Source organism: Bactrocera oleae, chromosome 2 (assembly GCF_042242935.1).
Source record: "Bactrocera oleae isolate idBacOlea1 chromosome 2, idBacOlea1, whole genome shotgun sequence".
Lineage (NCBI taxonomy): Eukaryota > Metazoa > Arthropoda > Insecta > Diptera > Tephritidae > Bactrocera > Bactrocera oleae.
In genome coordinates, this window is record NC_091536.1 from 39,018,576 (window position 1) to 39,032,818 (window position 14,243).

The following is a 14,243-nucleotide window of genomic DNA, read 5'->3' on the forward strand; positions in this document are numbered from 1 at the left end:
AATAGCGATTGATTTCAGCAAGATGCAGCAACAGCACACATAGCCAGAACGGATATTGCTTAGCTCCAATGAAAATTAAATAAACAAAAGTATCAAGAAACTTCCCTTTCGGCTGGCCACCTGACCTGACTTCACCAGACTTTTGTTATGGGGGTGTGTCAAGCAAGAGGTGTACAAAACAAATCCCAGAAATCTGACTGCATTGAAGCAGTCCATTAAATCGATAATCCCAACTTAAACCCTAATGAATAAGGTGTCGCATTTGCGTGGCTGAGCATGGAGGTCATTTACGGTCCTTATTACATTTGGTTTTTTTTAGCGCAATTCGTGCACCACCCTGTATAAAACGTGATGAACTTGGAGAATTACACCATTTGTATAAATATCTGAGACGTTATCAGCAAAGTTTGTTGAATAAATGTTATATGCGCCATTTCAATGCGGGTCGGCGCCGAAAGCGCTCCAAAACTGTTTTCTCGCATTGTTCAGCTTAGCGCTCGGCTTCGGTCAGCTTCCATACTGCGCTGCCTGTGCGATTTCGTACGAAAATGCACGCTTAAAGTTTTGAAGCTTATTAGCGACTATCTTTTTTTTTTTGTTTCTGATAACAAAACCGATAAAATTTGTTTCCGTGAAACCCAAAACCGATATAATTTTTGTTTCGAACAACAAACTAATAAATTCAATTCTGATTCCAACAATATCAGATTCTACAACACCCCTGAATAATTGGAAGCCAGGACATATACAAGGAACACTGCAAAAAATGGTGCTCATATTGTAAACTTTACATATATTTTGATAATGTTTATTACTTTTGAGTTACACATCTATAACACTGGTAAACAAAATTAAACTTTTATTCTGTTTCTTACTACTTTGACGTCGCTAATATCAAATTTACCCTCAGTTTCTTTCTAGCAGCTCTAGTTTTAGTTGTACCGTTACTTCTTGAAATATCGTTACTCGGTTTACTTGAATTAATTTGTAGAGCAAAGTATTATTTCAATAAATATATCTGTATTAAGAAGAACTGAATAGTTTCTATGTTATTTGTGGTGACTAAATGTTTAGAGAATAGGTCTGATTCTATAAAAAAAAGGTCTATTTGAACTACTTTGAGAATAAAATATATAGATCATAACTGGATGATATTCGTCAATCTAAAAATGGTAAATTTTCTTTTGGGTCAACAAGGAGGACATACTTAATATCCATATTTTATGTGCTTATAGGATAGCCGAGCCAAGATAGAACACTGGACTAAAAAAATTTGGCCTTTGAAGGTGAATTTAGTTCCGGGTTATATTAATGTGATTAATGCCTTTCTAGTAGTCAAAGACCACATTATATTACCTCTTCATATGTTTGAAGCCGTTCCCACGACAGTCGGGTTTACGTAACCTGCCGCTACAACAACAACAACCCCCTCATACATAGTTAGGTCTGATGAAACAATTTGTAAAAGCTCTAAATAAAGATTTTTTAAATATATCAGTAAAATATTTCCAACATTGAGCACAGAACATTATTGACGGTCCTCAAATTAGGGAACTAATGAAGGACCAACATTTTACTGATTTTATTACAGATAAGGATAAATCTGCATGGATTAATTTATTTGAGTTGTCCAAAATTTCTTAGGAAATAAAGTCTCCAGACTACATTCAACACATTGAGCAGCTCATGTTGCACTTCCAGAGACTAGGATGTAACATGAACATCAAGATACATTTGCTCTTCAGCCATTTAGACCGCTTCCCAGAAAATTTAGGCGACCTAAGCAAAGAACAAGGAGAACGCTTCCATCAGGATATTCGCACTACGGAAAATCTATACCAGAGTCGTTGGAATGTAAATATTTTGGCTGATTACTGCTGGAGCATTCAAAACAAGACTGATATCTCTACTCATGCATAAAAACAGCTACGTGGGTAAAAGTTAGGATAAGTTATTATTTTTTTAAGTTCTCTAAATTGTTTATAAATGGTTTCACACTAACTACATTAGATGACAGCTTTTCACCACATTATTTAAAAAGACCTGTTCTGAATGGTATTTTAAATTTAGACATCCAATGATAAACGCTTTTTACGAAAAAAATATTTTGAACTGACTGAAGTCAATGGAAGCTTGAAAAAATTAATTAATATTTTGAGCAGAACCTTCATTTTGCAAAGAATGCGAAGTTTTAGTTAAAAATATAGCAGCGTTTGCAAAATTGAATAAATAAAATTCTTTGCATTCGTAATATAGAAATATCAACATGATGATTTTAACGGTTCGTTAAACCGAAAATTTGTATTTCGAAAGTTCGTAATCCTCCTTTAGGTAAAAGCTCTAACAATTAATATAATATGTCAATTAAGAAATGGGCATGCAACTCTCCCGACTTCGACTGGGAAAACTTTTGTATAGCATCCGCCGAATTGGGGGATAAAATCGGCATGGGCGGGATAGAGTATGTCCTCCAGATGAAGAATATACAGGGAAACAAAAAAAAAAACTTGTAAAGGTAGATGGTTTGACTTTGAAGTGACTTATCTCCTAAACTATTAAAACTTTTGTGCTGTATACAAAAGTGCAAAAAGGTTTTCATAAATATTAGTTTTCATAATGTAATTAAATTTTATTTTTAATAATTGAGTTTTCTCCAACTTGTACAGTGTGACATTTTAACACTCTTGAAGGAAAATGAATACTTTGTAAGTACACCTTTGACTTCATCATGGTGTACAATATTTTATTCATAGAACGCACCACTTGTTTGTTGGTGTATACGCTCTAAAATTGGGTGAAATCAAGAAGTTCCAAGCAGTTTGAGGGTGTAGTTTTGCAATACCACCTTTTTCCAACTCCTTAGGATTAGCGAAACCCGATTCCATCCGGGGCGTGCAAATTTTTTGAGCGTTCCACTACCATTAAGTCTTTCAATTTCGCCAGTATTTTTGAATTTAGCAAGACTTTACTGAACCATTGTGTATGTGTTTTTTTTTTTTGATATTGCCTATTTCGTGAATACTTTTTTTTTTGTTTTGCCAAATTCGACTACCTGTGCCTGTAAATCTTGAGATGTTTGTTTATTCACAATTTTTTCTTCAAAAACTACAACCGCAAAAAATGAATTCACTTACCAAATAATACATTTTGACCATACGCAAATAACACCAGACAAATATAACTGCATTTAAAGTGGTGCCAACGAAAGTGTACAAGTTTTTTTTTTTTGCTGCTCAAAAAGGGATTTTTTCTGCAATCGTTGACATCAAAATTGATTTATTGTTAAAATTTTTATAAAAAATATACATAATATTCTAATATTGGCATTCTTCGTTGTAGCTTAAAAGCTGAAATAGTTCCTTTCAAAGTCAAAATATCTCTCGTGTAAAAGCCTTTTTTTTTTGTTTTTTCACTGTATATACATAAAGCAGCAGGATACTTATAGTTTTCGAGATATTCGCGCTTAAAGTCCTAAAATTCACAAATCAAAGTATGTTATTTTTCTATGTATTATGAATTTTACACTTATATTAATCAATATTATATCCACTAACACATCACTAAATAGTTTTTACACAAATATTTTTCATCATAAATTGTGTATACATTCTGCATAAATAGTTTAATATCGTAATTAAAGTTTTCTTAAACTTGACTTATTTACCAACAAAAAGGTTATTGTTACAAAAAATTGTATACCTTCGATGACATTATTAGTCGATCCAACACAGGAGTGTTCATAGTTCTGAAAATAACCCTGGGTCGGCTTTAGTATACCATTCCACGATTTCAGGGTAAAGAGCGGGTATGGTTGGAAAGATGAGTTTCTCCAGATAAAGAATATATATAATTATAGCAACCGGATACTTCGCAAATATTATTTGTCAACATGGAACCCATTTGTTATTGTGCATATAACGAAAATTGTATAAAAATAAAATGCTGATTTAAAACAAATTTTAAAATAATTAATATAAAATAAGTATGTAGAAACATTGTAATGAAGTGTAAGTGTATTATAAGTGAATTATATAAAAGAAAAATTAACTATAAATGGAGAAATTGTAAGATAAAATTGATATTGACGGTATAATCCTTATGTGTTTATTTTTATTCGTTTGCAAAATATATAGTATCACATTTTTTTGCTTGCATGCAACCATTTTATTGTTGTATGAATAAACGGATTTGAGCCAAAATTAAAGGGAAAACTTTAGTATGCCGTCCCATGCTTTTGGGGATAAAATAGGTATGAGCGGATGGAGGAATATATCCAGATCAAGAATATATATAGATATAGCCGCGGGAAACTTATAGTTTTCGAGATATTTACGTTTAAAGTTGAAAATTTCAACTATTTAAAGTACGTATTTTTTCGATTTCAAATGAATTATACACTTATATTTTTCACTTTTATATCCACTAATTCGTTTGTACACATTTATTTTACATTGTATAGTGCAAAAATAGTTTAATTCAATATTTAAATTATTGTTAAATTCTAAGGGTGAGATTTAGTTTAGCATCCCACGATTTCAGGGTTAAGAGGGGTATGGGTGGATAGAGGAGATTCTCCAGATCACGAATATATATGATTATTGCCGCCGGAAACTTACAGTTTTCGAGATATTTGCATTTTAAGTTGAAAATTTCACAAACTTCATTTTACAATTTCTCGATTTATGGTTATCTTTTCTTTTATATTATGCACTTATTATACACTAACTTTTCACTTCAATGTTTCTACATATTTATTTTATATTAAATATTTAAGTATTTGCTTTAAATAAGCATTTAATTTTTACACAATTTTCGTAATATGAACAATAACAAATGGGTTCCATGTTGTCAAATAATAAGTGTTGCCATATCTATTATATATATATATATATATAAATATGTATTTTCAAAGCGAATTAAAATGAACAATAAAAGAGGATTATACCCCAAATACATGAACTATAATTTTGTTCATTCCCTTCCATTGATAAATTATGGTATTGGATTGGCCAGGGTTATTTTTTTAAAGCGCGGCCGAAGGCCGCCAGTGCGGAAAGAAGATTGACGCGATTAAATTATGAACACCCCGGTGCTGGACCGACCAGGGTTATTTTTTTGAAGCGCGGCCAAAAGCCGCCAGTGCAGAAAGAAGTTTGACGCAATTGAATTATGAACACCCCGGTGTTGGACCGACTAGGGTTATTTTGTTGAAGCGCGGCCGAAGGCCGCCAGTGCGAAAAAAAATTTGACGCGAATAAATTATGAACACCCCGATGTTGGACCGCCCAGGATTATTTTTTTGAAGCGCGGCCAAAAGCCGCAAGTGCAGAAAGAAGTTTGACGCAATTGAATTATGAACACCCCGGTGTTGGACCGACCAGGGTTATTTTTTTGAAGCGCGGCCAAAGGCCGCCAGTGCAGAAAGAGGTTTGACGCGATTGAATTATGAACACCCCGGTGTTGGACCGACCAAAGGCCGCCAGTGCAGAAAGAAGTTTGACGCGATTGAATTATGAACAACCCGGTGTTGGACCGACCGGGGTTATTTTTTTGAAGCGCGGTCGAAGGCCGCCAGTGCAAATAAAAAATCTTAACCAAAAAAAAAGTAATGTTAAAGAGAATATATCACTCTCTATAAACTTCAACTTTTATTAAGGATAATTATAATAACAGTGAAGATTTTGAAATTTTGATATATGAATACATATGGCGTAAAAATATAGTAAATCAGCATCATGATCCATTTGTGAAATTATCAGTTGCAATAAAACATACGTTTAAGCCATAAAACCTTTTTCTTTTATTAAAATGGAAAATTAAGTTCATAATATTTTGTAGAGGGTGATTGGGATTTTTATTTATTTTGATTGCTTTCATCCGTTTGGATATGGCAACACTTATTATCTGACAACATGGAACCCATTTGTTATTGTTCATATTACGAAAATTGTATAAAAATTAAATGCTTATTTAAAGCAAATACTTAAATATTTAATATAAAATAGATATGTAGAAACATTGTAGTGAAGTGTTAGTGTGTAATAAGTGCATAATATAAAAGAAAAGATAACCATAAATCGAGAAATTGTAAAATGAAGTGTGAAATTTTCAACTTAAAATGCAAATATCTCGAAAACTATAAGTTTTCGGCGGCAATAATTATATATATTCGAGATCTGGAGCATCTCCTCTATTCAACCATACCCCTCTTAACCCTGAAATCGTGGGATGCTAAACTAAAGTTTTCCCAATTCTAATTATTCTGACAATACCAAAAAGCTTGCAAAAAGTCAAATAACCAGTGTTACCTTATCGACATCTTTAGTAAATGAACTGAAAGAAATGAAAACAGATAATACCCCAAATACAGGAATCCAAAACCAAGAGAAATAAACTATTAGAGAGCATTGATGTTAAGTATTATGTTATACTCTACATGGCAATATTAATTTTTCTTGTAGAACTTCTTTTTGCCCTGGTCGGTGCATCACCGGGGTATACCAAAGTCTTATCGCGTATAACTTCTTTTTGTGTTGGAGGCCTTCGGCTGCGCTCCAATAAAATAAACTTGGTCGGTCCAACACCCGGGTATTTCAAGGTCTTTTTGCGTTAGCGACCTTCGGCCGCTCTTCAAAAAAAATAACCCTGGTTGATTCATATATATATTTATATTACTCTCTTTAACTTTTATTTTCTATAACGGATATTGTTACAACTAAACAAGGTACGGTTTCTTTTTTTGTCCGTTTTGTCATTGAATTGGTATATATTGTGCATTGAAGTTAATTTTGTAGAGGGTAATTGGGTATTTTATTTATTTTGATTGCTTTCATTCGTGTGGATATGGCAACACTTATTATCTGTCAATATGGAACCCATTTGTTATTGTGCATATAACGAAAATTGTGTTAAATAAAATTCTTTTTTAAAGCAAATATTTAAGCAATTATTGTAAAATAAATATGTAGAAACATTGCAGTGAAGTGTTGGTGTATAATAAGTGCATCATATACAAGAAAAGTTAACCATAAATCGAGAAATTGTAAGATAAAATTTGTGAAATTTTCAACTTTAAATGCAAATATCTCGAAAAACTATAAGTTTCCGGCGGCAATAATTATATAATCGTGGGATGGTATACTAAAGCCGACCATACTAAAGTTTCCTCAAAGTTATTTTTGCACTATTTGACACAAAAAAATGTGTGTAAACGAACTTTAAATTATAAGTGAAACACGCACTATATATAGTTGAATTTTTAAACAAATATCTGTATCTGAAAAACCTTAAGTCAGAGGCAACGAAATATATTTTCTTAATCTGGAGAACCCCTTCTCTACGCACCTATCCATTTTAACACTGCATTCGGTGGATGCCATTGTAAATCCCAGCCGCTAATTTTTTCACTATTTATTTTTTTGTGCTTGGCACAACAACAAAATACAGGGTTCCTTATAATTCTTTATTTACAAAACAATAGAATTGATTAACTACCTTCTTTTTACATCAAGAATATACGTATCTAGAAGCAAATATGTATTCAACCACACACTATAAATAATAAAACACCACAAACGAGTTCATTACCCTACAAACTGTTGATAACTATTGATAAGCTCTATTGAATGACCTGGAAAACAATCGATGGGACTATATATATTGTGACGGACACGGATCCGAGAACAAAATCGAATCGACGATAAATTGCCAGAATTAACTAGACAGTGATATCCGCAGTTGCCAGAATGTTCGAGTGGTGAAGTTTTAGTAAATGGGTATCTCGAGAGGCGATTAAAGATTGCTAAAAAGCGGAATTGCTAGCAATATTGCAAATGGATACTGCACAGTGCTAATATTTGGCAATTGATGTCTAAATATATTACATGCCATACATTGCAAGCAATGAACAGTGATTTTGGTAGTTTGAAGGATCTGTTGTCATTTACACACAAATTTTGAAGAGGCAACTTGTATGCGTAGCTACGATTGCGTAAACTGCAATTTAGCAAAGTAATATTTAAAACACAAATATTAAAGAAACATTGAAGAAAGTAATCAAATATGTTTGGTAAATATTTTAATGACAATTTTGAGCATATGTAAATATTATTGCTCATATATAATTATTGAATTGGTAAATAAACTTAATGCAACAATTATTAAAGTCTTAAACTGTAAAATCTTATATTTCCAAAATATACATCCTCCACTTCAATTTTTGTCATCCTCATAAAATTTTTAAAAAGTTCTAGGCTTAAGTATGCGCTATATGAGCACGAACTTACAATCCTTAATTATATTTAACATGCTACGATGGTTATCTTGGTTTTCATATTAAGAAACGTAAAATTTTGTACTGATATTTTAACATAGAATCTTTTGTTTACTTCCCGTGACATAACATTGATTATGCCAGGGACACACATATAGTATATTGTAGTATGGTACAGAAACCATATGTGTGTCAACCGTATTTTCAATTTTTGTTCTAAAACAAATGGTGCTCTGTACTACAATGGTGTTCAAGAAACCATAGAAATTATGTGGTGTTTTGCAATGTACTACGGTGGCAAATGATGATGAAGCAGAAAAGATACCATCTACTTCGTCAACTTCTTCAAAAAGAGAACGAGAAACAATGATGCAGACTTTCTCGAACTAGCTAAAAGGTAGCAAAAGATAATGAAAGAGTATTTTAATAAATTTACTGGAAAAAACCAACATCATTCTTTTGGTTATATTAAATAAAAATACTTAACGAGAGAAAAAATATGTTAAGAATAGCAACTTTGTGAAAAATATATCGTACTGTTATGTAATATTTTAAAATTTAATAACCATATATTAACTAATATACTAAACCAAAGTTCTTAAGTGTGTATATTCTTTGAATGAAATTATTAAGAATACATACTTTGTAAAAAAGATGTAATAATTGCTTGCCTGATGGCTATTCCACTGCTGCAGTCATTTCCATCTGCATGGCTCCTATAAAGTTGCATTCCACTATTTTCGGTGTTAACTTGTTCAATCCATTTCTAATTTAAAAGCTAAACCTCCATGTGGAGTATTGGCCCCTCAATACCTCCGATCACAGTTGTGTGGTTTTAAATACCTCACTATCGCAATGACATTTTTTTAAACCCGATTGTTCAAATATGGTGAAGTCATTACTTCGGCCTGGTAAACCAACATTGATATATACATAGTGGATCCACTAAATAGGAAAAAGTCTCACGGCTCACTCGAAACGTTTTTTTAAACTTTTCCTTTGTGAAAGCCCAACCTCCCTTTCCAAAAATTTAATGTGTTTCACCTATGAATTCAAAAATAGTTTATACATTAAAAACGAGCATTTGTGTACTTACCAAAGACCACTACGTTCGGTGTCGTTTCAAACTCCTCTTCTTTAAGGCAATCGTTTTAGATAATTTGCTCCTTTTCAAAGCTAGAATTGCTAATTTTAAATATTTATTTTTCTACCTCATATAACGTAATATTTTAATCTTGTTTGCAGTTATAACTAAGGGGGGATCCATTTTCCTGCTTTATGTTTATTTTCTTTTATTTAATTTTAATTTTTTTGCATCAGCTGATGAGTGTCAAACCTAAAGAATACCATATTTTCTGAGCCTGTATTGTAGTACACATTGTAGTACGGAAACCATATGTTGCCTCTGGCAATACCTTAATTTTTATTTGGTAATTCTCAGTTCACACGCGGACTCTTTTGTCGCCCAAACCGGTTTTTTGTTGGCGAGTGGACGACGAGAACAGACGAAGGGACCGTGCCGCTCGTGCTCAAGTGGCACGCTTTTTGTAATTGTTCGTAACAGTTCGTTGCTATGTAATTCAGCATTCCTTTTGATTTTGAAAATATTTTCATGGTTGCAGTAGCGCCCGGTTTCAAATGAATATATACGATATTTGAGTTTCGTTATCTATTTTTTGTATGCAATATGCTTATTCGCAAAAAGAGATATGTTTAGAATGGTAAATTTTAAAGAACAGGATGCACGAATATTGCAGATATCAACGTAAATATCGACACAGGGAAAAGTGCAGGATGCACGTATATCGCAGATGTCAACGCAAACATTGACACATGGGACAGAGCAGGAGGCACTTATATCGCAGGTGACCTTACATATAGCAGAGATGTCATCCCAAATGATGACATAACAATCCCAATTTTTCCCGCAGACGGAAACGTGGTTCTCAGAACGGTTAGAAACGATTGGGGTACGTACGTCAGCACAAGTGGAGGTGCATGGAGCTCAAACAATAATTCAGAACGTGCGTATATCAGCACAGTTGTCCTCACAGTGGGAAGAGCAGTAAGCGTGTGAACTATTTAAAGGGATCTCACAGTCAGAAAAGCAAGAAGCTTGTAAACCAGCACAAGGGTCCTCTCAGTGGGAAGAGCTTGGAGCGTAGATACCAGTACAAGGGTCCCTATAGACGAAAGAGCTGGACGTGCGTATATCAGCACAGTTTTTCTCACAGTGGGAAAAGCAGTAAGCGTATGAACCGTTAACAGGGTTCTCACAGTCAGAAGAGCGCGAAGCTTGTGTACTATTAAAAGCGTCCTCACAGTCAGAAGAGCGCGAAGCTTATATACCAGGACAAGGCTCCTCTCAGTGGGAAGACCTGGAAGCTTATATACCAGCACAATGATGCTCTCAGTTGGAAGAGCAGTAACCGTGTGAGCCATTAGTAGAGTTCTCACAGTAAAAAAAACAAGAAGCTTGTGTACCATTAAAAGGGTCCTCACAGTCAGAACAGAAAGCAGCTTGTATCCCAGCACAAGCGTCCTCAAAGAGGGAACAGCAGGAAGCGTACATATCAGTACAAGGATCAGTCGAAAAGGTCAGAAGAGTAAAAGGCTTGTATACCAGCACAAGGCTCCTCTCAGTGGGAAGAGCTGGAAACATATATACCAGCACAGTGGTGCTCCCAGTGGGAAGAGCAGTAACCGCGTGAACCATTAGAAGGGTTTTTACAGTCAAGAGAGCAGGAAGCTTGTATATCAGCACAAGCATCCTCACAGTGAGAAGACCAGGAAGCGTTTATACAAGAACAAGGATCCGCACAGTCGAAAGAACTAGACGTGCGTATATCAGCACAAGCATCCTCACAGTGGTAAGAGCAGTAAGCACGTGAACCATTAAAAGGGTCTCACAGTCAGAAGAGCACGAAGCTTGTGTACCATTAAAAATGTCCTACAAGTCAGAAGAGCAAGTGGCTTATACACCAGCACTAGGGTCTTCTCAGCGAGAAGAGCTGGAAGCTTATATACCCGCACAATGGTGCTCTCAGTTGGAAGAGCAGTGACCGTGTGAACCATTAGACGAGTTCTCACAGTAAAAAAGCATGAAGCGTGTGTACCATTAAAAGGGTTCTCACAGTCAGAACAGAAAGCAGCTTGTATCCTAGCACAAGCATCCTCACAGTGGGAAGAGCAGTAACCGTGTGAGCCGCTAAAACTGTTCTCACATTTAGAAAAGCACGAAGCTTGTGTACCATTAAAAGGGTCTTCACAACCAGAAAACAAGAAGCTTGTGTGCCAGCACAAGCACCCTCATAATAGGAAGAGCAGGAAGCGTATATATCAGTAAAAGGATCAGTCGAAAAGGCTGGACGTGCGTATATCATTACAGTTGTCCTCATAGTGGGAAGAGCTGGAAACGTGTGAACCATTAGAAGAGTTCTCACAGTCAAAAGAGCAATAAACTTGTGTATCAATAAAACGTTCTTCACAGTCAGAAGAGTAAAACGCTTGTATACCAGCACAAGGCTCCTCTCAGTGGGAAGAGCTGGAAGCATATCTACCAGCACAGTGGTGCTCTCAGTGGGAAGAGCAGTAACCGCGTGAACCATTAGAAGGGTTCTCACAGTCAAAAGAGCAAGAAGCTTGTATATCAGCACAAGCATCCTCACAGTGGTAAGATCAGTAAGCGTGTGAACCATTATAAGTGTTCTCACAGTCAGAAGAGCAAGAAGCTTGTATACCAGCACAAGCATCCTCACAGTAAGCATGTGAAACTATAAAAGGGTTCACATAGTCAGAAGAGCACGAAGCTTGTGTACCATTAAAAGGGTCCTCCCAGTCAGATAACAAAAAGCTTTTCTACCAAAAAAAGGGTCCTCTCAGCGGAAAAAACTGGAAGCGTGTATACCAGTACAAGGATCCTCATAGTCGAAAGAGCTGGACGTGCGTATACCAGTATAAGCAACCTCCCAGTGGGAAAAGCAGTAACCGTGTGAAATATTAAAAGGGTTCTCACAGTCAGAAGAGCACGAAGTGTGTGTACCATTAAAAGGGTCTTCACACTCAGAAGAGCAAGAAGCTTGTTTAGCAGCACAAGCATCCTCACAGTGGGAAGAGCAGTAACCGTGTGAGCCGTTAAAAGGGTTCTCACAGTCAGAAGAGCACGAAGCTTGTGTACCTTTAACAGGGTCCTCACAGTCAGAAGAGCATGAAGTTTGTATATCAGCACAAGCATCCTCACAGTGGGAAGCACAGTCGGCGTGTGAAACAATAAAAGAGTTCTCACAGTCAGAAGAGCACGAAGTTTGTGCACCATTAAAAGGGTCCTCACAGTCAGAAGAGCATGAAGCTTGTATATCAGCACAAGCATCCTCACAGTGGGAAGCGCAGTCGGCGTGTGAAACATTAAAAGAGTTCTCACAGTCAGAAGAGCACGAAGTTTGTGCACCATTAAAAGGGACCTGACAGTCAGAAGAGAAAGCAGCTTGTATATCAGCACAAGCATCCTCACAGTGGGAAGCGCAGTCGGCGTGTGAAACATTAAAAGAGTTCTCACAGTCAGAAGAGCACGAAGTTTGTGCACCATTAAAAGGGTTCTGACAGTCAGAAGAGAAAGCAGCTTGTATACCAGCACAAGCGTACTCACAGTCATAACAGCTGTAAAGGAATATACCAGTACAAGGGTCCCCACAGTCGAAAGAGCTGGACGTGCGTATACCAGCATAAGCAACCTCCCAGTAGGAAAAGCAGTAACCGTGTGAAATATTAAAAGGGTTCTCACAGTTAGAAAAGTACGAAGCTTGTGTACCATTAAAAGGGTCCTCACAGTCAGAAGAGCATGAAGTTTGTATAGCAGCACAAGCATCCTCACAGTGGGAAGAGCAGTAGGCGTGTGAAACATTAAAAGAGTTCTCACAGTCAGAAGAGCACGAAGTTTGTGCACCATTAAAAGGGTTCTGACAGTCAGAAGAGAAAGCAGCTTGTATACCAGCACAAGGGTCCTCACAGTCATAAGAGCTGTAAAGGAATATACCAGGTCAAGGGTCCCCACAGTCGAAAGAGCTGGACGTGTGTATGTCAGCACAGGTGTCCTCACTGTAGGAAGAGCAATAAGCGTGTGAACCATTAAAAGGGTTCTCACACTCAGAAGAGCAAGAAGTTTGTATATCAGCACAAGCGTCCTCTCAGTGGGAAGAGCAGAAATCGTATAAACCAGTACTAGGGTCCCCACAGTGGGAAGAACTAGAAGCGTATATACCAGTACAAAGGTCCGCATATGGAAAGAGATGGACGTGCGTATACCAGCACAAGCGTCCTCATAGTCATAGGAGCAGGAAGCGTATATACAAGCACAAGGGTCCAAACAGTCGAAAGACCTGGACGTACGTATATCAGCACAGGTGTCCTCACTGTAGGAAGAGCAATAAGCGTGTGAACCAATAAAAGGGTTCTCACAGTCAGAAGAGCACGAAGTTTGTGCACCATTAAAAGGGTCGTGACAGTCAAAAGAGAAAGTAGCTTGTATACCAGCACAAACGTACTCACAGTCATAACAGTTGTAAAGAAATATACCAGTACAAGGGTCCCCACAGTCGAAAGAGCTGGACATGCGTATATCAGCACAATTGTCCTCACTGTAGGAAGAGCAATAAGCGTGTGAACCATCGAAAGGGTTCTCACAGTCAGAAGAGTAAGAAGCTTGTTTACCATCACAAGCATCCTCTCAGTGGGAAGAGTAGTAACCGTGTGAGCCGTTAAAAGAGTTCTCACATTCAGAAGAGCACGAAGCTTGCGTACCATTAAAAGGGTCCTCCCAGTCAGAAAACAAAAAGCTTTTCTACCAAAAAAAGGGTCCTCTCAGCGGAAAAAACTGGAAGCGTGTATACCAGTACAAGGATCCTCATAGTCGAAAGAGCTGGACGTGCGTATACCAGTATAAGCAACCTCCCAGTGGGAAAAGCAGTAACCGTGT

General features: G+C 36.3%; 2 protein-coding genes across 30 annotated transcripts in view; both read right to left on the reverse strand.

Annotated features, from left to right (window-relative positions):
• Positions 1-9,616, reverse strand: part of 5PtaseI (inositol polyphosphate-5-phosphatase A) — a 600,945-nt gene extending 591,329 nt beyond the window's left edge. For 2 of the 29 annotated variants that reach the window (XM_070113016.1, XM_070113017.1), the window contains exons 1-3: positions 7,495-8,050; positions 7,345-7,423; positions 3,700-3,745 (exon numbers count right to left, since the gene is read on the reverse strand). In XM_070113016.1, coding sequence (XP_069969117.1) covers positions 3,700-3,745; positions 7,345-7,379 — 81 coding nt within the window. In that variant the 5' untranslated portion in view covers positions 7,380-7,423; positions 7,495-8,050. Of the gene's footprint in view, positions 1-3,134; positions 3,251-3,699; positions 3,867-7,344; positions 7,424-7,494; positions 8,073-8,914; positions 9,317-9,368 lie in introns of those variants that run through there. The other 27 variants (XM_070112992.1, XM_070113012.1, XM_070113014.1 and 24 more) reach the window with 27 other exon arrangements.
• A 2,534-nt stretch (positions 9,617-12,150) lies between these two features.
• LOC138855712 (keratin-associated protein 9-1-like) lies at positions 12,151-13,822 on the reverse strand. Its single transcript, XM_070105456.1, has 2 exons — positions 13,817-13,822; positions 12,151-13,227 (listed from the first exon to the last, which is right to left on the reverse strand). The coding sequence occupies exons 1-2, from the start codon at positions 13,820-13,822 to the stop codon at positions 12,151-12,153; spliced, it is 1,083 nt and encodes a 360-aa protein (XP_069961557.1).
• Positions 13,823-14,243: the final 421 nt, after the last annotated feature.